Genomic DNA, 26,093 nt, shown 5'->3' with positions numbered 1-26,093 from the left:
TCGGTGTATACCCTTTTTCAAAATGAGACTTCTTTTTTACAATCCGCACTTTGTCCCCCATAGAAAATTTTGGTTTTGCTGGTAATGCTTGATCCTTTCCATACAGATTCCACCATACCCTACCTTTATTCTTTTCATCACTGGCTTCCACTGGAGTCATTTTGATGGAAGAGTGCTTTGTGTTGTTGTAATTTTTCACCATCTCATCCAAAACATCAATGTATTTATTAGTATTGTTGGCTGAAAAATATTTAAACATTCTCTCTTTCATCATTCTGTTCCATCGCTCGACAACACAGCTTTTTTCCTCGTTTTCAGTGGAATACAATTGAACACCTAGCGCTCTCACGTGCTTGTTGTAAAATTCTTTTCCTTTATCCACCCACAATTTGATGCATTTTCTTTCTTTAAAAATCTTTTTCAGCGCTTCAGCTACTTCAAAGCCTGTTTTGCTTTTTAACGGAACAATCCATCCATACTTTGAAAACACGTCGATCATCATGAGTAAATATTTTACGCCATTGTTAAACTTTGAAAACGATTGCATGTCCACCAAATCTGCAGCCCATATCTCATCAATGTCGTTCACAATCACCCTTCTTCTTTTAAAATGATGAATGACTGGCTTATGAAGCTCCTCTGCAAGCTGATCCGTCCATTTCAAATCACTCACACCTAATCCAAATTTAGCTTTGGCTTTGATCACAGGAGTAATGAGCTTTTTCTCGTTGATCTCTCTTTGAGTGGGGTTGGGAATCGAATTCATCTCCTCAAGCATCATCTGATCTGCCACATTTCTGCTTTGAACATCGTTAAAATATTTATAAGCCAAATCATGGTGATATGCTGCATTGTCTACTCGGTCTACCGGCTTGCTCCACTCTTGATACATGTCTGTAGAAGTCAGTCTCTTGTCTAGGTTTGTACCAGGTCCTGCAAAGTTCATTCCTGGAATGTGCATTTCTCCTGGAAATTTAGCCCATGGAAGCTTGATTTTGCTCGACAGCTTATTGATTGATTCCACCAAATCACCTCCTTTTGTCGCATGTGAAGAAACAAATTGGCATTTGGTCGTTCCGCAAGAGTCGCAAGTCCCTTTGAGCATGGGTCTGTTGTTTTTTGTCATCTCCTTTTTCAAATGAATGGTTTCAGTTTCTCTTTTGCATTTAACGCAGCACATTTTTAATATATATTTAAAAAAGTTTTAATATAAAATGGAAGTCATTCCTTTGGCAATTAACAATGATGAAAATAAAAGAAACAACAGCAAGCTTTTACCAAGAAGCATTCGAGGTGTTATCGCTGGAATGTCTGGTTGCGGTAAAACAACCTTGCTGCTCAATTTTCTACTCCAACCTGGATGGCTGGATTATAACCACTTGCAGGTCTTTGGCAAATCTCTTTACCAACCTGAATACAAAATACTCAAAAAAGCCTTTGAGAAGAAACTACCAAAAGAACTCATTCTCCAATTGCTTAATAAAAACAAGATGAAAAAATTAAATTTAAACCCTGAAGATGTGATTGATGATCTTTCAGAAGAATGTGGCGAAGAAACAGACATGGAATTCTTTGAAAATGAAGAAGACGTTCCTGACCCTTCCGATCTCGATAGAAGCAAAAACAATTTGATGATCTTTGACGATTTAAAAGGAGAAAAGCAAAGCATGTGTGAAAAATATTACACCCAAGGAAGACACTCTAATACAGATTGCTTCTACCTTGCTCAAAACTATTTCGATCTTGATAGACATGCGATTAGAACAAATGCTAATTTTATTTGTCTCTTTCCTCAAGACGAAAAAAACATCAACCACATTTATCATATCTACGCTTCTAGAGACATGACAATAAAAGATTTTAAAAAGTTTTACGATTATTACTGGGCTGAAGAACATGGGTTTGCTGTCAATGATCTATCCTCCAAAAAAGACAATGGAAAATATCGAAACAAACTGGATGAATTTTCCTTTTTCCACGGATCATGAGATGATCTAAAAATCGCAGATTTCCACTGATCCAAAAGGATTTTAAAAAATTTCACGACATAAAAAATGCCTGGTATTATAATCGATGTGGATGGCTAATCAAGTGTTATCACGACTGAATTTTTAGACAAAATCGTTTTCGATAAAGGAAAAAGTTATGAAATGGCTTTTCTCGGTATGGAAACGTACAACAGCATTCCTAATGTAACCAGTAAAAACAATTCTTTCAAATACAGCATGAACAATGGAGCTCATTGGGAAAACATCATCGTTCCTGATGGAAGTTATGAAATTAAACACATCAACGACTATCTGCAAAAGTCAATTTTAAACACGATAAAAACAGCTCAACGCGGAAGCTATATCATCGCAAATAAAATAAACTACTCTTCAAACAACCTTCAAATTGGAATCAACATTAATACTTTAAAATCAACCATTAAACTTGGTATTAATTATCTGATTGACTTTGACGTGGATAACAGCATCGCCTCAGTTTTAGGGTTTACTAAAAGAAAATTAAACTCCAATTCCGAATACGAGTCTGATCATATTGCTAAAATTTTAAGCTGCAACACCATCAGAATTGTTAACAACGTTATCGGATCATCCTATATCAATGGAACCCAACTCAATTGCATCTACTCCTTTTACCCTAATGTTAACCCTGGTTACAAAATCATCGAAAGGCCTATGCATTTAATTTATCTTCCTGTTAAGCTTCTTGAAATTTCAACAATGGTTACTCGCATCATTGATCAAAATGGAGATTTGATCGATTTTCGCGGTGAGGACATCACGATCCGTTATCACATTCGAGAAGTGAAATAAATAATTTTCCAACACTTAAAAAATGTATCAAAACATTAAACTCAACATCTCGCAAGGACAAGCTGATAAAATTAAAAAAGCTATTCAAGACAAAACTGCTGCTAGCATTAGACTCACTCATCAAGACTTGAACTGTGAACATGTTCTTGCTGTCACTAACACGCAACTCAACCAAATTAGAAAAGCCTACATCGATGGAAAAGGTGTCACGCTCAAACTCAGCAAAAAACAACTCATGCACAACGCAAAAGTAGAAGGAGGTTTCATCGGCGCTCTTTTACCTTTACTAGGAACTCTAGCTGCAAGAGTCGTTCCTGCTCTTACCACAAAAGTTGTTCCTGCTCTTGCTAATGGCTTATTAGGTGGACTTGCTTCATCTGCTGGCTCTGCTATGGTTGATAAAATTGCTGGTCGCGGTGTTAATCATACAGCTAAAAAACCCAAAACATTTTACTTGAGCAAAGACGGAAAAGGACTAAAAATAACCAAACTCGGCACTGGATTATACCTAAACCATTGGAATGGAAACACTCAAGGCGATGGGCTCTTTGTTAAAACTGGAAAAGGACTCTTTGTTAAAAATAGACATGAAATAACAGGAGGATTCCTTGGTGCTCTACTCCCCTTGCTCAGTATACTCGGAAGTATTTCTGGTTCTGGTTTACTTCTCGGTCCCAATTCACCCTTCAATAGCGTACCCATTTTAGGATCCATTCTCTAATGTCACCATGAATGATTAAAAGCTTAAACTTTTTAATCAAATTTAAAAATGATCGACTTTCAATGGATTGATGTAGAAGGAATTGTTTTACCCAACGAAGCTTTAACCAACTTTCAACTGATAAAGGCTGCAAAACAGTTAAGATTAAAAAACTTTCGAGGTGTTCTTGTAAGAGACGAGTTACCTGAAAAACCGAGAAGAAAAGAATGCGGCATTGCAAACACTGGTGATTCAAGCACTGGAGGATTTCATTGGGTGTGCTGGTACAAAGACGGCAATAAAAAATACAGCTTTGATTCTTACGCTCAACCTCCTCTTGTCGAACTGGTTCAATACTTAAAAAGTCCCGTTTATTACAACAGCGAAAGGGTGCAGTTTGGTCATACCTCTTATTGCGGTCACCTGTGCCTTTACGTCCTGAAAAAATTGAATGAAGGTCTTGACTTTCAAGATGTCTACACTGAAGAAATCAACAAAGTCGCACTCAGCGCTAACGACCACTAAAGGATCCTATTGAATGATCACAGCACCTTGGCTATTGGACACTACAAGACAAGGAACGGTTAATCAAGTCTTTGGTTAAGACAACATCTTTAGACATCTTGAAGGGTATACAAATAACATGATTATTTTTTATACTTCTTCTTGAAAAATATACTAGCTGATGCTTTTTCCTATTAAGTACGCTAACAATACACGACATCAAAAACGTTAACATCCATAAGTATGAGAGCTAAAACATCAAAACCTGCGTCAACCTTTGCATCCTTAAGTTTGTCTCCAAAAACACGACATGAAAAATGTTCACTAACGCATCAATGTTTGCATCCTTAAGTATTGGAAAGTATCAATGCGCCAGAACCGCCTTTTCCCTATATATAATATGGAATTGTTGGTTGCTATGAAGTAAAGTGAGTTTATGCTGATAATGCGATGTGATCAGTAATAAAAGAAAAAAAATCTCAATTCGTTTAAGTTTTTGTTCTTAAAAGATCATAAAATCACTGCCGCATTTTATTGACAGATCATCAATTCTTTTGACAAAAAAACTAACAACTTTTTTGAATTTATTATGTAAAAATGAAGAGTTTGTCAAATATTTGTTCAAATTTACTAAATGAAGTAATTATCTTATTAAGTATAATGTAAATGGTGGACTTCTTTTTACCGAGATGAAAATTCTTATTAAAAGAGTTGGCGTAGTTTTTTTCTTCTACTTTGTTCTTGTAAACTAGGAACGTCCGCTGGACTAGTTTATTTTGTTTACCTACCCATAAACTAAGTAAGTAGCCTTGATTGTCTAGGTTGTTTGTCAAGTTGATGTTTTCTGTGTACTACATCCTTAACGTCATTTGAAATAGTATAAAAGTTCTTGAATTGAAATCAGAAAAAATTGTGCTCACTCCCTTCAATTACCATTACACCCTCCTGTAACCCTTTACAAACCCCAGTACTTTTGATCCATCTTTTTTGTTTAATCATTCAAATATTAGAAAAGTAATTGTCATAACAAACTTTTGTGTATTTCAAAGATACTGTGAGATGAAGCCCAAACGTCGTTTTCAAACAATTTTTTATTGCAAAATTGATTTTAAAAATGGGATGAGGATCTCCTGAAGGAATTTTTTTTTTTTGAATGTTGATATAACAAGATATCCTCTTTTAAGCAAATTCAGTCTTTTTTAATTTTTATTATTGATATGGCTATTTGATAAACAAATCAGCTTCACATGGAGTTGTATTGAATAAGTCATCTAGGAGTATAGAGTATTTACATATCTGGTCTTGTTCAATACAGCAAGTATTTAGCAAAGTTTATTAAAAAAAATAAATTACTCATGATAAATTAAGAAATAAGGGCTCACACCATTTAAAAGAAAGTATAACTTGAAAGTAAACATTTTAATTTTGTGTTTGTTAGACACTTATTGCATAAGAATAACTTAATTGATTCCCAATAGAAAAAAAAAAAAGTCAAATCAACACAGCTATATTTTTTTTTTTCAATTAATTCACACAACTATGTTTTTAAGTTTTTTTTCATTAGCAAGTGTCTCAGTAGATATTTAGTAATACAGTTAAGTATTACTTTCTTTTTAAGCTTACCAGAAGGCTAAAGAAGTTCACAAAAAAGATGCAAAAAAATTTGAAAATACAGTCAGTGCGAGTGAACAGTCTAAAGCAGAAGCAAAAGGTCACTTTCGTTAATTCACTGCAAAAAGCGTGTAAATTTCCTACTTTTTTTTAACATCCACTTTGAACAAATAACTTTAACAACAGCCATTGATGCTTTGCTCTAAATGTCTACATTGATTAAGCCGTGTAAAGCTTTTAAGATGCGTACTCATTTACCTGTTTTTTACCTAGATTTTCCTTTTTAGTTGCATCCTCATTTTCATTTATAGCTTTAAAATACTTTTTTTTTATTTCTTGATGTGTAAATGGGTCATCAAAGAGTTTTTTTTTATCATTAAATAGTAAGGATAAGTTGAGTTTTTTTCATCAGTGGTGATTTTTTAAAGTTCAATTTTGATTAATTATAACTCTGAGGCCCAAAAGCTTTGAAAAATATAAATTTTTTTTTATCGATTTATACGATGATTCCAATTTATCATTTCAGTGTTTACAACGTCATCGATTGGTAACGTCACAATGTTATCAATTGGTAATTGGTTGTTAAAAAAGGTTCTAGTGATCCAACGAAATTAATACTTCACTCACCCTGAAATCTGCTGTAATGAAACAATGAAAGTAAACACAAACAAGCAATGCGTTAGATATTTCATGCCACGATCAGAGTATAAGTTCAAAAACAAACTTTTTAGATGGAATTCCTTCAATTTGATTGGTTGGTAGAATACTTCGATCATTGAACCACCGCATCTCACCAAAACTAAAGTCACTGATCTGAAAATGTTAGTTTCTAATGCTAACGTTCCGGTTGTAAACTTCCCTAAGTTCGACCGGAACGTTAGCATTAGCCACTAACAAGTACCCTTGTTACACTCATGTCTTTTAAACGATGCGTCAAATTAGATACAGAAGTACCAGCCGCAGTGTTTGGTGCGAAAATGAGATATGAATTTATTCACGTTAGACTTTAATCTCTTCAACTGATGCCAAACTTTAACACAAAAGCTGAACATTGCAAGCATAATCTTATGGCGTTATGTTTTTACAACAAATTAAAGAAAATTACATGAGAATTCCAAAAGGTAATAAAAATTAGAGAAATTTTGCAATTTTATTAGACCCTCCTGAATATCGGCGATGCAACAGCATTTTTTTTACATTTTTCGCTGAAGCACTAATAATAATAATAATAATAATAATAATAATAATAATAATAATAATAATAATAATAATAATAATAATAATAATAATAATAATAATAATAATAATAATAATAATAATAATAATAATAATAATAATAATAATAATAATAATAATAATAATAATAATAATAATAATAATAATAATAATAATAATAATAGTAATAATAATAATAATAATAATAATAATAATAATAATAATAATAATAATAATAATAATAATAATAATAATAATAATAATAATAATAATAATAATAATAATAATAATAATAATAATAATAATAATAGTAATAATAGTAATAATAGTAGCAATGATAATAGTAATAATAATAGCAATAATAACAGTAACAATAATAATAATAGTAATAGTAGCAATGATAATAGTGATAATAATAATATTGAGGACGGTCTACCCTTATGTCTATTTTACCTGCGTTTAAATCACCTTCATTTGGAATTCCTTTTGCACCTAAAGGTGAGTTTACATTTTCGTTTTCATACTAAGTGGCATTTACAGCTTCCATTTCATTTATGTTTGCACCTGTATTTATATCACAAGATTTGCAACTTCAGATATCAGCACCTGTATTTGTATTTTGTATATGCTCCTTATGTTTGCACTTCTAAACTAACAATTTTAAAAGTTGGTTTTTCATTTGCGTTTCAGTCTTAATCAAAAGTATCATAACACTTTCGATTAAGGTTGAGCTGATACCTGCGTTTGCTTAAACTATATCGATTTATTTTTTTAAGCATTATTAATGTTTGCTTATCTTTTACTCTTTAAGCATAGTATACTCGCAACAAACCGATTTTCAACATCTAGCAATTATTTTGAAATGGTTACATGTTGAAAATTGGTAAAATTTCAGTTAGTAAGTCATCTTCTGGCATTTCTAAATTATTTCACCTAAAGCGCTTTAGTTTTCCGGCCCATCAACAAGCAAAATATCCGGGAGCCTTTAACCGCAAATAGATGGAACTTTGACAACATAAATGTATATATTGAGAAATGAATGTTCGGCATATTGTTTCAATTGAAAATGCTTCTATTTAAAGAGAGTATACCATCTTGCTTCTGGAATATAAATTACGGTGAGCTACTTTCTAATGTAAACTATATATTATATATATATATATATATATATATATATATATATATATATATATATATATATATTATATATATATATATATATTATATATATATATATATTTATATATATATATTATATATATATATATATATATTATATATATATATATATATTATATATATATATATATATTATATATATATAATTTAAAATTTATATTATGTAATGTAAGCTATATATGTTATGTAAACTATGTATATAACTTAATCTACATATAAGTTTTTTATACCATGGTGCAATAAATAGAAGAATAGAAAAAGTAAAAATATTTATGTTAAAAATACTTTTATAATTTTGTTTAAAATAAATCTGTACTGATTTCTCTATTATTGTTTTTGTTACCTTTTTTTTTTTTTACTTATTAGTGTAGTTATAGCTGTTAGTAAAAAATTTAGCTTTACTTATTTTATACATACATAGCAGAATTAAGAGGAAATTGAAGTAAATTTAAAATGCCAGAGGAAGTAATATTGCAAAGAGTTCTGATTGATAAAGGAAATGGGAATCATGATTTGTCTGTTCTTAATTCACCTATAAATTTAATTGTGCATACTGGTAATGTTGCAAACTGGCATAATTTAAAATCAAGAAAAGCACAAGTACCTGCTAATGAGGTTAGATCTAGAAAACTTAATAGATCTCCTTGCTTGTGACAAATTTATTTGTATAAGATATATATATATATATATATATATATATATATATATATATATATATATATATATATATATATATGATTTTTTTGATATTGTTAGCTATTTCAAAGTCTACAGACCACATTATTTAAATGGAGCTCAAAATCTTCTGAAGAAAATGAGGTTTGTTGATTAAACAACAGTTACTCTAACTATTAGATAATTATAATGACCTGGGTTATGTACTTCACATTACTCTTTTTTATGTTCTTGTTACTTATTTGCTTCTTTAACAAAGTTTAGTTTTCTTTTTTTTAAAAAAAAAAAACTTGGGAAATCAGGGAAATGATTTGAAAAAGTAACTCCATTGAAGTTAAATCTTTTTTAACAATTTGATATCAATGGGATATGTTCCACTTTAGGAAAAGTGTTGTGAAACCACAGTAGATCATTACAACAATGAGGAAGACAGACCACTTGTCACAATAACAGGTTTCATCTGTCTTCCTTTTTTCTTTTTTACTTTTTTTTTCTCTGAAAGTTGTTTATTATTTGTTTACTTTAAAAAATCTTTTTCTAGCAAAGATACTTCTTCACAAATTCAAAACAGATCTTATTGAAAGTGCAGTAAATACTAGTAAGTTCTTATTTCTATATTTTTTATGGTAAGACTATATTTGATGTGTATATAAAAACTGAATTGTATATGAAGACTTGTATCTGATAATATGATTAAGAAAAATTTAACTTTTTTAAATACAACGATTGCTAATGTGAACTGTTTTAACATATTACAGCTGAAACTTTTTAAATAATGTGTCAGCTCCATATTTTGTTCAGTGTTAAGTGACATTCAGAAACAAGAAGTTGTTTATCTATGGTTGAAATAAGCATAAGCAAAGGCAATTCATTTGCCATATGGATGTACATGAAATAGTTTCTCTGATTAAAAAAGGACAAATTTTGATTCTAAGACCAAATTACTGAAATTATCAGTTAGATAATCAATATAATCTTGATTTAAATGCTATAGAGAATCTTTAGCCATAGTTGAGACATCTCTAGTCCATTACAATTTCCTCTTACCAATCATGTTAAGGGAAATGGATATTGTGTGTGGTCTTGTGGAGTCAATGCCCTTGCTTATCAATAAAATTTAAAAAAATATAAATGGGATTACAAAATATTGAATATATATATAAATATTTGTTACATATACACTTAACCGAAAAGTTAATGCGCCACTTATAAATTTTGACTTATTTTGAAAAATATTATGTATTTCATGGATTTATCATTTACAAAGATGATAATAATGTTTATTGTTACGCCTTTTGTAGGTTTTATTCTGTTTCTTTTATTTAATTTTGAAATTATAGCAGCTTTTCATAAGTAGCATGTTTTGCTGTATTTAAGCCTCACTTCTAAAAGAAAAGCATGTATTGATTTTAAATTGTTTTAACAGTAGAAAAGATAATTGTCATTTGAGCAACTCATCTGTTCACAATGCAGTGCTCTAGACAAAATTTAAGTCGTGATGAATGTGTTGCAATTGTTACTTTGTGCAATGAAGGATTAACAAATCACCAACTTGTTAGAAGATTTGGAGTGTCTCATACAACAGTCGGTAGGGTTCTACAAAGGTTTTTATAGACCAATGATTACACTAGACAACTTGGCCAAGGCAGACCATGAGCTACTAATGTCATGGAGGATTGATTTTTAATGCTTCGAACACTGAGAGAACGGTTCACTACTGCACCAAGTCTCCAAATACAACTTGCTGAGGTTCATGGAACTGCTGTTAGTCAAGATATCATGAGAAGAAGACTTCGTGCTTTAAATTTAAGACCTCAGGCAGCAGCTACTGGTTCCAGATTTTCTGTAGACCACCAAAGAAATAACTAGGTTTTGAAAGGAGGTATATCAATTGGGAAATACATGATTAGTCTTACTTACAGATGAGTCAAGGTTTTGCCTTGTAAGTTCTGATCACTGCCCAAGAGTATACAAAAGACCAAATGAAAGATATTTTGCTTGTAACATTCGAGAAACCACTTTATATGAAGGCAGCTCATTGATGGTATGGGGCAGAATATCTTTAACAGCTCGCACAGAGCTTTTTATTGTTGATGATAGATGTCTGACTTCTCAACAATACATAGCAAACATTTTAGAACCTTTTGTGGTACCTTTTGCATCATACATTGGAGATTGATTCCTTCTTATGCAGGATAACGTTAGACCACACATGGGACATATTGTTACTGAATACTTAAATAATGTTAATATTCAAGTTTTGGAGTGGCCAGCTTGCAGCCCAGATATGAACCCAATAAATCATCTTTGGGACATAATGGGATTTGTGTTAGAAGTCAACATCCACCACCTAATAGCCTAGACGAGCTGCGACAGTCTTATTCGAGTGTGGGAAGATATTCCTCAAAAAATTATTAGATCTCTAGTAGAAAGTGTGCCATAGTGTTGTCAAGCTGTATTAGTGTGCACAACAGTATAAATAATCGTTTTACTTTATTTTTTTAAATTTTTGGATTTACTTTTTTTTTCACCATCCACAAAGTCAATTTTATTATTATCATCGAAATAATTGTGTTCATTTGTTCTATTCTTAATATGTTTGTCAAAAAATATATGATAATATTGGCAGTAATTAAAATAAATTGAAATATATAAGTGGTGCATTAATTTTGTGTGTATGTGTGTGTGTGTGTGTGTGTGTGTGTGTGTGTGTGTGTGTGTGTGTGTGTGTGTGTGTGTGTGTGTGTGTGTGTGTGTGTGTGTGTGTGTGTGTATGTCATCTATATATGTCATTTGTATATGTAATATATATATATATATATATATATATATATGTCATATATATATGCCATATATATTAGCAATTTATTTATTTTTCATAGGCTTAAATAAAGTTTAAATATTAAATAATGTAAAGTTAATCAAAATACAATCATATCAAAATACTTTTTTATTTAACTATCTTTAAATTAAAGAAAATATTGTTGAATGTTCATCAGTTATAAAATTTCAAAAAAATACTTAAATGAACTTGATTAACTTATTTTCTAAAGCTTTGCATCCATTATTCTCTGAAGAAGAATTAGAAAATAAAATATTAAAAGTTCTGAAAAAACACCAACAAAAAAAAAAAAAATTGAAATGCTAAAACAATTTGAAATGCTGAGAATGAATCTGGCACCCAGCATTTCATGTTATTTTAGCAATGGTGTTTCAAACTTGATTTTGGGAAAACCTCATGAGCAATTGTAACATTTTGTGGCTTTTTATATTCATTACACCATTTTGATGTGCTCCAGTCTCTTGCAGATGTTAAGCCACAACATTTTTGCTGAAAAAAGCAAATACTTTATATCAAAAAGCAACTGATAAGTCAAGAATTTTAACATCATCTCTTGACTTACTTCTTTTTGAACATAGTCCACACTTTCGGTCAACCCTTTTTGACCAGTAGTTGGACCACTGTAATCTCTAAGAATAGAGTTTTGAACGTTGATTTCTATACTGTTGATGACTTAGTCTTTTTTCACATACACGAATATACCAGCAGCTTCTGCTCTCAGCATTTCATGTTATTTTATCAATGGTGTTTCAAACTTTATTATTTTAAATAGTCAAATGTGAATTGTTTGCCATTAGAATATATATTTCTAAATAAATTTGTTAAATTTTCTTCTTTATGTCTTCTGCCTGGAGGACAATTTCAGATAAGTTTGATAAAGATATTAAAACATAATGAACCAGTAGAGAATGAATAGTTGCACATCACTGTGGCAACTGCTAAGTCAAATTATTGCTTGTTTTTGTCATAAAGGAGAGCACAAAATTATGTTTTATACATTAAGAAAATTGACAACGTTTATCAAGTACTTGGGGAAAATACCCATACGCTACTCTAGATTTTGAGTTTGTTAATGTAGCTTTTTACTGTGGATTCATAAAATATGAAGTCTTTTATATCATTTGTTTAGCATTAGAATTATTAAATGTTACTTACTTTGACACAATCATTTTGGCACTGCCACCTATAGAAGAATCTGAATCATTCCAGGAAGTAGTGCTGCCATATTGGAAGGTAGAAAGTTTCATTCATTTTCTTTTAATTTTTTTATTTTCTAACATTTTTTAATTAGTAATCGACCAAAACCAAAACTTGAGCCAAAACCGAAAGTACCAAAATTTTGGTTTAGTAAAGCCGAAACCCAAAAAGCTTATACTTATATCTAAGCAATCACCATGTAGCATAATTTGATAAAAACTGTAATATGTCAAAACATTTCAATAATTAAAGTTAATAATTGAAATATTTTCTCTGCAGAACAAAATTTTTTCCATGTTTTCTGGCAAGAGTCTGTTTCTTTCATTTGAAAGAATGTCTCCAGCAGTTGAAAACAACCTTTCAACTTCTGTAGATGTTAGTGGAGGTGTAAGGAATCTCTTTGCTACTTTTGCCAAACTAAGCTTCGCTTTTAATGTCGTTTTCTCTTCATACTCTTTCAAAAACTCTAAACAGCATGAAGATGTTGGGCTTTCTAAGTACTTGTTTAAAACTTCTTTTGCCAACTTGGAAGTTGCATTTTTGGACCTTGTACTTTGTAACTGTGCAATTATATTTTGCATCATTGAAGAAAACCCAGTGTTCTCAAGAGATTTTCATCACAGGAATTTTGACTCAAATTGGAACTGTCTTATTCCAAAAAAACTTATTTTTTAGCAGCTTGAAAGGCTTCTTGGGATATAAAGAAGTGGTGCTTGAATCTGGGATCAAGAAGTGTTGCTATTGCAAAATGATCAATGGTTTCTAAGTAAAAAATCATGCCTCCATTGCTTTCTTTAAAGCATTTTTCATGCCTGTCACTTCTTTGTCATCAGAGGGAACTTCAAATGACTTCAGGATAGTTGTCACAATTGGAATGCATGCACTGATGCAAGCATCCTTTCCAGAGAGCAATTTGGTGGCTTCTTCGAAAATCGCTAAGATGTTTACCAGCTTTCCACACAGGTTCCAATCCTGTACAGTGAACTCAATACCGCAGGAAGGATGAATTAGCAGTGTGGAAACAATTGCAGATTTCAAGTGCAGAATTCTTTCAAGCATGAATAAGTTGAATTCCAGCGTGTTGGGACATCATTTTTGTGTCCGAACCTGTCGAAATTGTTCATTTGAATCTCTTGTTGTTTGTAAAGCTCAGCAAAGAAGGAGTTTAAAAAAGAAGCATGAAGGCAAAGCTTTCAACATTTTGCTATCAAGCTTATAGTACTCTGGAGTGAAAAAAGTTCTTTTTTAATCACTAGTTGAAGTGAATGATTGCTACCACTCTTTCACAACATTCTCAAGTCTTTGAAAAATGTTTGAAGCATTATGTTTTTTTATCAAACTTGGAACTTGACAAGCAGAATTTGATCTGCTCCCATTTGTCTGAAATGAAGTCTGAAATGAAGTCTGAAATTTGTCTGAAAGGATGACCAACCAGATGGAAACAGTTTCAGCATTTTTTTTGTTAAGCATATTTTTCGTTGTAAGCTTAATCTTTTTATAGGCTGGGTTGAGTTTGAATCAATTTTTAAGATTGTTGACCCAGCCAGGCACTGTAAATTGCAACATTTCAGTCCTCTGCCGTTTTAATCTAATGGCAAATAAGGGTATTGTTCTTTTTTTAATTGTAATAGGCTGAAGTTGATCTAAAGTTGGTATATTTTCAGGACTGCCGGTAGTTGTATTGCTTTTTCAGTTAGGAGATTTTTTAGAGTAAGCTGTGGGTGCAGACTTCTTAAATGTGATGAAAGCCCGCTAAGTGATTAAAGTTTTGGATTGTGCGATCCATGTGATATTTTCAAATTGCAGATAATACAAGTTGCTTATTTGGAATCACTGGCTATTATTGTAAAATGATTCCACAAATAGCTTTTCTTTCAATTATTTTCAATTGTAAAATTTAGCACTGAGAAACTTTTGATGAAATTATTGAATTTGGTTACTTAACTTAAATGTTAACTTATTTAAAGAATTCTTTCAGAAAAGTAACTTGAATCAATTATGTAATATGATTTCAATTAAAATTTCTACAACTGTTATGATTAAAAAATGATTTACTAACAAACAACTACAATTAGAAAATTGTCATGATCCCACTAAATTTTAAAAAGTTTCATCTAAACTTAAAAAAAAATCTTATAAAAGTTTTGGCTCATTTCGGTAGTGGTTTGAACTGAAATTTTTGGCCGAAACAGGAAAAGTAAAAAATTGTTGAAACAGAAATTTCAGTTTTGGTTTTGGCCCAAAGTTTCCGTTCATTATTTTTGATATTGAACAGAGATTCATTTTATAGAGATATTTTATGGAGATATTACACTTTATAGAGATATTCAAAAAAAATCCTATTAACCTTCTTTTTTTTTTTAACTATATGAATTTTAAATCTTACAAAAAGTTTAAGTGTCATTCAGCATCTGAAGTTTTGAACTATATATTTTTATTGAACTTTATATTTGTATTGAAGTATTGCAATTATTGTAAGTGTGCTTATTACATCTTTTATATTCCTAAAACTCTGTGCTGAATCCTTAATTTGTTCACCATGCAAAAGGAATATTTTTAAGATGATGTTTTTCATATTTTATTAGGTAATGGAGAAGCTAAATACAAGCGGAATTGCCAAAGTCATATCCTCTTGTGATTTGGATCAGCAGAAGCTTCAATCACTTATTGAAAAAGCTACTGTAGGTTGAAATCTAAAGTCTTCTTGTGTAAATTTATATTTGAGTTTTGGCTGTTGCATGGCTGTTTTAAAGAGAAACTTTTGAGGCAGCTCACCACCTTTTAAAAACATGCAAAAATACATTTGTCAGTTTTACCTCAGGTGGTTAAGGATAAATTCATCTTAAAAGATCCTAGAAGTTAGTAGTTCTCTGCAAAACGTTTTCTTCCTGATATTTTTAAGTTCAATCATGATTTGTTTTGGTTTTTTTGTGTTATGATCTGTTCTTCCTGTTTATTACTTAAAGTACATTTTTTTGAAAATTTGTCATGTTTAGCAAATGATTTTATAAATGTTGTTATAAAACAAACTTTTATTTTATTTTAAACAAAATATTTTATGTTAAAATTTTTGCTAAATGCTTACTTAAAATGTTCTATTAAATTTTAATGGAATATTGTAAGAAAAAAATCAGGCTTTGCTTTTTAACAAATTTGAAGTATAAAAACTAATTTGAGACTTTTTGAAATTTTTTTAGATTCCCCCCATGATTAATCAAGTGAATCTTACTTCTTGCTGTCACATGCCTCAAGTAGTTTATTTTTGTTGATATTATAAATCAAAAAGAAAAATATTTTTTCAAATAGAAACTTTTAAGATTTATTTGCTGTTTGTTGATTTTTTTTTTAAAAAGGTCTTCTTTTTTTCTGAGCTCTAAAAGTATTCTTTTGAATAGGATTTGGTTGCATTTGCTAAAGAAAATAACATTATACTTCATACTCATGGTGACCAACAGGGTGAGGCTGGTTTTTTTTTTTTTTTTTTTTTTTTTTTTTTTTTTTTTTTAATATTGCTGTCATAAAGATCATTGCAGTTATTTGGTTTCTATTTTTGATAAGAGCAGACATGTTCATTTTTATTTGCTTTTTACTTGTTTATGCTAAAAATAGTATCATGAAGCATATTTTATTAAGTAAAGTGTATCGAGCTGAAAGCTCTAAACATCTTTAATTTAAGTTCATATTTAAAAACTTTTGCTCATAATTAAGTATAGAATCGAAATTTTAGTGATTGAACAAAAGGAAAATCTTTTAAAAAACGATCACTTTTTTTGATTAAAACTTTACTTTCTAGTTATGCTGGGAGAATCAGCTGTAGAAAACCTCATAAAATCTGTGGATTCGACAAATAAGTTGGTGTGGGAAACGGATTGGGTTGTTCGATATGCAGTCGTCATCAAATGTCGAGGTGTTATTAAAAGTAAAGGGTATGTTTTTTTCATTTTGTTGATGTTTTAAAGGGAGAAGACTATATATTCTGTTCTGTTGTGATCTACGCCTCATTCTTTTAGTTTTTTTGTTTTTTTGTTTAGGTATATTGCATCTATTTCATCCAAATATTCTTAAAAACCAATTTGATTTTTTTATTATTTATCCACGAATGATTTTTGTATATTTTAAGTAAAACTCTCCCAACTTTGAAAGTGAGAGTTGCTTTTTATCAACGTTTCTTTTTATATATAGTAGTTAAGTTTTAAATATTTGTAAGATAAATTTGTATAAATAAATAAATATGCAATAAATTTTTGGGTTTTGTAGTTAATTTGAAACGAAAATAACTTTTAAACCAGTAGAGTCAAAATATTTAGGCTGCTTCCCACTCAGAATTGTTTGCTTGATTGTTTGCTTGATTGACCAAACACTGAATTATCATTAATCTAAAAGCTAGACGCAAAATGCTTTTTTTATAATTCGATCTAATGTAAAAGAGTATTCTACAATCCAGTGGGCTGTCTTAAATGAACAGTATAATATACAAAACCGAAATAAATTTAAAAAACATAAGAAATTTGTTTTAAAAGAGCCTTTAGGTATCCAGAAGAAAAATTTTGTATTCGCTTTTAGCTATTTTCTTACTACAGGGCAAAGTGCCCAATTAATGGCCACAAATTTCTTATTGATAGCTGTGAAGAATGCACTAATCTAACGGAGCATTTATTTTTTCACGGTTATATTAGTGACAAACGGCTTCATCTAAAAAAAGTCGTAGTTAGTACTAAAATATGCTTCATTTAGAGAAAAATGTACTTAAACAGAGATTTCAATTTCGTACCAATTGATGGCCGGGTAGACCAAATAGTAGCCAGCAAATTGAAAAACGGAACCTATAATGGGCCACTTACATAACCTAAAACGGTCATATCTAAGAATGTTTATATATTAAAAAGTATTATCTTATCAGACGATCACAGCGTAATAACGGAGCAGGAGTTACTATATACTAAGAAAAATGTTTTTTTAGCAAAAAAGAGTATTATTTTTAATGTGACCATGTGCCAGTAGTTGACCATTTAAAAGGGAAAATTGTTAAAATAAGCCCTATTCTGGTAAAACGATTTTAAAAACAGCGGGAAAATACTCTCCTGCCATATGGCTGTACCCACCAAAACGCGGCAATTACTTGGCGGCTTTGAAAAAGGGTGGCTGATTATCAATTTTAATGTGTTACGCGTCTAATTTTTTAAGTTTTCTTTATTCTTTATTTTCTTTATATTATTCATCATTCAATTTTAGATTGCATTGCTTCTTGTGAAGTTAATACAAAATATTTTTGAACCATTCTTCGATTTTCTTTTGATTTGATAGTATACATCTTTGGATAAGGTAAAATATCATTGTCACTATCATTAGCCGAATCCTTTGTAGATGATTGAATTGGTGTCAGAATAGGCTGAACAATAGCCTCATTTAGCATCTGATTATAATGAGAAGGGGTTACATTGGTCAAATAACAAGGCTGGCCTGTGATTTCATTTGGCATAGACTTTGACTGAACAATGGTTTCATTTAGAATTAAAATAGGAAGATCTGTATTTTGATTTTACATTGGAACATCTATTTACAAAACATTCTTTGTGCATGAACTCTTTTTCAGTTTGAATTTTTTTGCATACTTTATACAAAAGATCTGGTATGTCAACTATTCTGGATACAGAAGTTGAAAGTTGTAAACTGCTCATGCGTTAAATAAGTATCCCGTACCAAAGAAGCAGTATCAAAGTTTGGGCATTGTCAAGGTTACCAAATTAGTATTATATGCTATTTCATATTCAAACATATTTTCAGATTCATTTGTGCTTGATTCTATTTCAAAATTAACTCCCTCTTCTATCACATTTTCTGGTGTTTTTTTCTAGTGCCAGTTTTGATGGGTTGCAAACTTGATTCAAGCAGATCATTTGCATCAAGCAGCTGTTGTATAGATAAAATTAGGCAAGTAAGAACAGCAGATGGACTTTATGGAAATATGCCACATGATCGAAACCCTGAAATAATGTCATCACCTTTGAAGGCTTGGTCCCAGGCTTTCTTGAAAAAACCACAAAAATTTGGCTTGTCAACAGTAACTTCTAGATATCCATTTGTTAATTCATGACAGATTTGGTTGTAATATATTTTATGAGGACCAAATACTGTTTGGTCTAGAGGCTGGAGCCAATGCGAACAATGTGCTGGCATTTCCACAATATGAATATTATTTTTGATTACAACAGACAATAATTCAACTGAGTTATGAAAATTGTGACCATCAACAATGAGAACTTGTGGCCTATTTCTACGTATGTTAGGCAAGAAAGTATTGGTGAACCAAAGAGAGGCAATCCCTTGCTTTGTCCAACCTGTTTCACTAAAACTCCAATTTGAGCCTGAAGGTTCATCTGTAGTATTGAAAGATTGAAGAGACTTAATTGTTTTACCTTTTGCATTCAAATGTGGAGGCACTAAACTACCTGAAGCATTTATAGCAGCAATAATGGTTATGGCTTCACGTTTTCTTGATGTACGAGATTGAAAGTGTTTTGTACCTCTTTTTGCAATTATTTTTAGAGGTTTAAAGTCCATCTGTAACCCGGACTGATCCGTATTCCTAAAATGGCTTTAAAAGTGCATGAGTTTCCTGCAAAACTTCATGCAGTAGATAGAAATATTTTGGTACTTTTGGAACAGACATGCATTAATGGCGAACTGATGAAGTACCTTCAGGCTTTCGCAAAACTAAATTTTTATGTCGCTGATTGAATGAGCGCCACCATTTTTCTGAAGGAGTTGAATGTTTAAACTTTAAATTGTGTTTCAATGCAACAATCAGAAGCATATTTTTAAAATTGTCTTTTTCCAAATCCGAATCCAAGTGTAGCCCTTGTTGCTGCATACTCAAATAAGTTGTTCTCTAAATTGCTAGATAATATTGGACTAGGTTCGGGTCTAAAACTAAGAACTGAATCTCCTCTAAAATATTTACCAAGGGTTAACCGGGGAACACTGAATTGTAATCCAGCTTCTCGCTGTGACATTAAACTATTTTCAACAGTTGCAATTGCATTTTTCATATCAATACTGGATCGCTGAAATCTCTATCTTTGTAACTTTGTGGTTTAACTTTGAGTTAAAACTAGAGGCAGTTTTCTTTTTAATTTTTTTGTTTCTTTTTGTTCTCTCCATGATTGTTAAAACCAGCTTAAAGAAATAGTATACAATCTTTAATAGTTGACCATAAATCTCATATAATTGTAAATATATATATATATATATATATATATATATATATATATATATATATATATATATATATATATATATATATATATATATATATATATATATATATATATATATATATATATATATATGTATATATATATATAAACACATATACATACACGCGCATACGCACGCACACATACACACGCACACACATATGTTTATTAAACTAAATACATACTTACAAACATTACATTACACATATTTACATACAATGTGAATTGGTATTATGTAATACATGTATTGTAGCTATTATTTTATATATTTACTAGCTATATGCTAAATTAATGTTGCATCAGTACTTGCCTATATGTTATGTTTATGTAAATAGCTGATGCATTTGAAATAAAATGGAAATCAATTTTATTTTAGTGTTTATACAGTATAAATTACACTAAGATCCTAATAATAGCCACGTCTGTACCATACAAAAGCCACGGCTCTTATTTGGTCAAACGAGTGGCTTTTATTGAGACTATTTGAGATCTGTTAGTTAAGGATACATTTATGCTTCTGCTTAGCGTGTGTTGACTAATAAAACAGAGATAGTGTTTCTGTAAAAACTCTTTCTGTTTATCTTACTCCAGATGTCTCAAAAGTAACTAAATTTGTCTGTAGATTTTTTTCCGAGGCACCTTATCTTATCATCAAATCAGGCAAAGCGCAATGGAGACTTGAACCTATTCCTACCCATTGTTGCGCGAAAAGTTGTAGACCGTAGATATCATCCCACAACACGTCTAGGTTTGCATGATTTGATTTCAGGTGTTCTGCAGTCAGTGTCAATCTAAAAAAACCCAATATTTTAACAAATTTGTTTCTTCTTAGACAGTTTTAGTTTCTTAATTTTTGTATTTCACGACTGCTTCAACAGTATCATTGTCGATAAACAAACCAAATTCATCGGGTACATCTTCAACAACTTTTCCTGGTGGGAGAATAACCTTTTGGATTTTGCCCTTGATTATTTTGTGGGTGCAAGTTTTTCCAATGGCTAGTGGCTGACTGTTCCATACCTACCAATTTTTGGCTGTGTAATTCACAGTGTTACTCCCGTTCCTATCAAGATAGTCGTTATCTTCAGACGCAATTTCAGTGTCACTAACCTCGGAAGCTTCACTTTCATGATCTTCGTCACCATATGTGTCTGTGTCAATGTCATTGCCAGTGTTGTCATTCACCGACAACTCCAGATCATCATCGCTGTCCAAACCATGACTCCAGATCATCATCGCTGTCCAAATAATGTTCAGTATTGCCTGCTGCATTTGTCTGAGCGTCAGCGGTCTTGAGAAAGCCATTTATTAACAACACAACTATAAAACACACAGTAAATTCAAACTAAAGCACAAACCAAAATCTCACCATTAGAAATGTCAACAGAATTTATTAACTTTTACTTTCTTGTAACTAAAAAATAAATACCACATCGGTTGTAATAATTACGCAATAATTACGACATACGCAGAACCGGAAAAATAAAGAAAAAGGGAACGCGTTACGTTACATCCTAGGAACAATAGGACAATAGGCCAGGTGAATAAAAATGAGCAATTTCTTTTACTCAGTAGTTGGTCAGCTTTACGTGAATAAAAACTTCAACAACTTTACTTAAGTTTTTATTCACGTAAAATTGAGCAATTACTGAGTAAATTGCTTACCTTTACGCGAAAAAAAATTTGAAGAAAACTTTTGAAGTTTTTATTCAGGTAAAGCTGACCAATTAATGAGTAAAAACAGTTACTCATTTTTATTCACCCGGCCTGATATCTTATTTGGTAGGAGCAATAAGACAATGGAATTTGGCGTTTGCTGACTTTTTTGCGTTATAGGTATGTATGGACCACGTACGGTGTCCAATGGAACTCTGTTGGCCTACTACGTCACTAAAAATAAAATACCATTTTAACTCCTGTTTATCTCGTAAAGCCACCTCAATATCGTTCCATATGTTCTCGATCGGATTCAGGATGGGATTTAGGGATGAACATTCTAGAACATTAATTTTATTATTCAAGATTTTATAGATCTCATAGTATACTATGGTTCGTTGTCGTGCATTAAAACCCAAGTAACATGTAGGCTATCATCAGAATTCGGCACCATTACGTCTTTAGAGTATATAATGCGTTGTTTGTTATCTTCATAGAATGCCTAACTTATACTTTCCCACCAGACTGGAAGCACTTAAACTTGGATTCATCATTCCATAAGATATTTTTCCAAAAGGAAACATCTTTGTTTAGGAACATTTTTGCAAACCTCAACCGTTTTAGTCATTTTCGTTGTGAAACAAGGAGTTTCTTATTTGCTTTACAGCCGGCTGCCGAATGCCGGCTTCTTGTAAACGAGGACGAATGGTTTGGGCTGACACAATTACGTGATACTGTTCTTCAATTTTGATTTTGATTTTACAAGAAGTTATAAAAAAGAATCTGTTTTAGAGATTCTAATTTTGTCATCACTGGTATTGTAGTTGTCAATATGTTTACGACAGTTTGGAACCAAATTTCTAGAACACCCTAGTTGACGCGAAGTCTGTGAAATGTTAAGTCTATTTCGGTAGTGCGTGTAAAGCTATTTTCTTTTTTTTACAGAACGACGTTTGTTTCGTCCCATGTTCAGTTACTATAAGAAAGTTAAATGTATGTTATAAATAATGTTTAGAATGTCTTCTTCATGTTCTCACTTCAGAAATTTATTGAAAAATCCCAATTCTTTAATAATGAATGGGATTCTCCACTAGCATCTTATGTGTAGCATCTCATTTAATTGGAGATCAAGCGTCGACATTTTGTTTTTTTCGTTGATAAAGAATAATAACAAATAAAGAGCAAACTTTTATATCAATCGTTTGAAGTAAATCGAATTTAAAATAATTCTTTACGACGAAGCAAAACGATGTGTTATATTCGTCAGGATCTCGGTCATAATATGAGTTTTTATGAGAAGCCTAGCATTGTGTGCGATCAATACAAGATTTACCAATCCGACCAATCGAGATGACAGAGCCGTTTTAAGTTTGTTGGATTTTACCGAACGTTGTTGAAAACGTCGACACTGATGCTGAAATTTATTTAAACCTAATTTCATTGGTAATAATGAAGTTGAACCTGGTAAGAGCAGTTCTCACTTTCCAATCTTTATACGGCTTTGAATTGTGAGCATTTAGTTTGTATTCTCTAATGTAGCGTTTGCCGTAATCTTTATCAATTTATTAATATTTTCCCATCGTTTTCTTTTCTTTTGTTCTTGTTTTTTATATGTACATTTACAGTTTTTACTGTTTTCTTAGTAAAACCCCTCAGTTTTTCTTTAACCTGATGTGCTAATGTGACGTACGTTCAATTTAGAGAGTGTGAATATATATATATATATATATATATATATATATATATATATATATATATATATATATATATATATATATATATATATATATATATATTAATAGACAATTTTGTTTTTTATTCGTAATAAAACAATATTCTGTAAAGCTGATTTAATAAAAAATTATGAAATATGTTTTTTTTTAAGTCTAAATTGCGGAAAAGCACAAAAAACACAAACAAAAGGTTGAAAGTATTCGTATATTTAGATATTAAACTATAGAATTATGTAGGTTTCTGTTTGCGGAAGTTTGCTGGATTAGACTAAAAGAATTTTTAAAAAACACACTCGAGAATACTTAACTGTAAAAGTAACGGGATTATGAATACTATACTGAAATTGTTTCAACAAATCAATTTTTACGTAATGTACATATTAAATTAGGATGTGCACTGATAAAGTCAGTCTACATACTGTACAACGCAAGGTATTGGGGTGCAAACATCATATTGTGAGGGTGGGGTCTTTTTTTTGTGAGTAGCGCAGTGATGGTGCTTAGGGCGGTGATTTGAGAGAGCGGTTTTTTGTTTAATGCAGTTACATTAGCCTGTTTGGGTGTTGGGTTACCCTCAGTGTTGTGTGGGTATGTAAGGTTCGTGTATAGTTCGGGTAAGGTTCGTGTAAGGTTCGTGTAACGGTAGACTTTTAGCAATTTAGACCTACGTAAAACTTAACAACAAGTTCTTTACAAAATTAACTAAGATATGATAATTCCACATGTAAATGAAATGATAATTGCTAACGGTTTTTCTCTTTTCACTTAATAAACACTCTCAAATATTCAACTCGTGCATATATTCTTTTAATAATTATAAATGTAGATAATATGCAATCAAAAGTCTCTCCAAAATATAGTCTTACTACCTTTGAACTCATGGCTGAAGCGTTTATCTACATTAAAACTTTTCCCACTTTCCAATCCTCTTTTTGAAATATCCTCTACTTCTTTATTTGTACTTCTTCTTACAAAATCTCTTTCTCCTTTTTTCCAAAAAATATTGTTTTTAAAACTCTCCGAAAAATTTCCTTATCGATTATCCCATAAAAATCTTCTATCAACCTTCTCTCTGTGCAAGATTTTCTCAATCATTCTTTTTGGATGTGCCCGCAGATGTTTTGGATATGCCCGCAGATGTTTTTTAAATTAACTGTTGTTCTTGCATTAACAATGAATTTTATTTTCAAGTTCGTTATTGTTTTTATTGCGATCTCGTAGTCATGGCTCTCTGAAACAGGTTTTACCAGTTATCTTTTGATCAACGTCTGTCTCTGATCTCGAATTGTTTTTTAAAAATCATGAATAATTACTTTTAATTATTTTTTATTTAATAATTTCTTTTTTATAACTATTAATAATTACTTTTAATTACTTTTAAGATTGTCGCGTGCCTTACTAATTGAACTAATATCGGTTATCAGTGTAGCTATAATTTAATTTCTGGTCGTTACTGTGAAAACAGTTCCAAACTTTAACGGTGTGGTTTATTTCATGCAATTGTACACGTGTGTGTCCACCTGGTGTTTCAGCTGTCTCTCATTTTTCTTCAATCAAATTTTATGTTTGAGTCGGGTAAAACTTAAAGATAATGTTTATAATTTCTTTCGTTTTTCTTCCTCATAATATGATAAATCAATTTAGTTATTAGTTACCACTTAGTTGCTGCTCAAACCCATATTTGGTCTGAAGCAGATAAAAAGGCTACACTAGACCTTAACCAAGTTGATATGCAGGTTATAGAAGCTTTTTTCCAAAAAAGGGCACACTGTGCGACGCCTCATAAATAATAGAAAGTCTTCCTCAAATTCAGAATTCAGATACGTGCTTCAATTCACAAAGGAAGAATTCACGTTTTACATTTTTATTGCTTGATGTTTTACATTAAATTAATTTTCAAAATACAGGTTTTCTATTACAAATTCGAATCTTTTTGTATTAAAATTTTTAATGGGTTTCGGACATTGAAAGTGTGACCTTGCACTACAACAAATGAAGGCCTACAGTCAGAAATTGTGTTTGGGTGACGAACTTTCAGCGTCAAAAAAGAACAAATTCTCAAAATTCAACTCCTCAAAAATAAAGCATCTTTCTATAAATATTAAACTAAATGTCTTTTTTATAATTCATTTAGATGTTTGTTCATATATCTTCCATGTAAAAAATATTACTTCTGGATTCATTTTGGTTTTTTTTCGAGTACTTTTTACGCTGCAGAAGCAGATAGTAGTCATATAGTCGATACAGTGTTTATCGACTTCTCAAATTATTTAACACTATAGTCATTCTTCTCGAATAACTTTTCTTCTTAAGGAAATCTGATAAGGAAACAGTCGTTTACATAATTCCGATGCACTCAGGTTGTGAGTTCTAAAGGTTGAAATTTTTGTTATGCATTTTTAAGGTTTATTGCAAAATTTCTATTTCTAATAATTTTCTACTTCACTCGATTATTATTTTCTACTTCACTTGATTATTATTTTCTACTTCACTCGATTATTATTTTTTATGCAACAACAGAACTTGACTTGTTAGTTACTTTAATCGATGTTTAGAAGATTTTCGTAGCGTTGAAAGAACTCTCGAGAAGTTGAAAAATAATTTGAGAACAGTACTCTGATTTTTTTGAATTAGTTTCTAAAAATGTTTAACGAATTCTTCGAATTTAGAAATAAATAATCAGAATATAAATAGTTTTTTCAAAAG

At 30.9% G+C, this 26,093-nt stretch overlaps 1 protein-coding gene and 1 pseudogene across 3 annotated transcripts; one reads left to right on the top strand and one right to left on the bottom strand.

Moving 5' to 3' along the window:
* The first annotated feature begins 7,655 nt into the window (after positions 1–7,655).
* Positions 7,656–16,987, top strand: LOC145182039 (glutamate--cysteine ligase regulatory subunit-like). Of its 2 annotated transcripts, none has more exons than XM_090065405.1 (11): positions 7,656–7,967; positions 8,450–8,643; positions 8,785–8,847; positions 9,087–9,156; positions 9,245–9,301; positions 12,675–12,778; positions 15,328–15,423; positions 15,940–15,993; positions 16,138–16,198; positions 16,536–16,668; positions 16,774–16,987. In XM_090065405.1, the coding sequence occupies exons 2-11, from the start codon at positions 8,482–8,484 to the stop codon at positions 16,805–16,807; spliced, it is 834 nt and encodes a 277-aa protein (XP_089921531.1). In that variant the 5' UTR covers positions 7,656–7,967; positions 8,450–8,481; the 3' UTR covers positions 16,808–16,987. The 2 variants fall into 2 exon arrangements, with proteins under 2 accessions (XP_089921531.1, XP_089921532.1); XM_090065406.1 differs by having other exon boundaries at positions 7,814–7,967; positions 8,453–8,643.
* A 754-nt stretch (positions 16,988–17,741) lies between these two features.
* LOC149883336 (uncharacterized) lies at positions 17,742–24,607 on the bottom strand (annotated as a pseudogene). The gene is made up of 2 exons (XR_016444542.1): positions 24,257–24,607; positions 17,742–19,918 (listed from the first exon to the last, which is right to left on the bottom strand). The product of XR_016444542.1 is annotated as an uncharacterized LOC149883336 (transcript).
* Positions 24,608–26,093: the final 1,486 nt, after the last annotated feature.

The sequence above is a fragment of the Hydra viridissima genome, unplaced genomic scaffold (assembly GCF_058129835.1).
Source record: "Hydra viridissima isolate aposymbiotic clone 2 unplaced genomic scaffold, HvirCarnegie_v1 scaffold_10, whole genome shotgun sequence".
Classification (NCBI taxonomy): Eukaryota; Metazoa; Cnidaria; class Hydrozoa; order Anthoathecata; family Hydridae; genus Hydra; species Hydra viridissima.
Note: the sequence above shows the minus strand (reverse complement) of the source record. Positions and strands in the feature narration are given on the sequence as shown.

What these genes read in the sequence shown, in the direction of transcription:
- LOC145182039 (XM_090065405.1), top strand. Translation starts at nt 8,482, where the DNA reads ATGCCAGAGGAAGTAATATTGCAAAGAGTTCTGATTGATAAAGGAAAT. An exon ending in TGAAAGTGCAGTAAATACTA is followed by an intron (nt 9,302 to 12,674) that starts GTAAGTTCTTAT and finishes TCATTTGTTTAG; the next exon opens with CATTAGAATTATTAAATGTT. An exon ending in TAGTGCTGCCATATTGGAAG is followed by an intron (nt 12,779 to 15,327) that starts GTAGAAAGTTTC and finishes ATATTTTATTAG; the next exon opens with GTAATGGAGAAGCTAAATAC.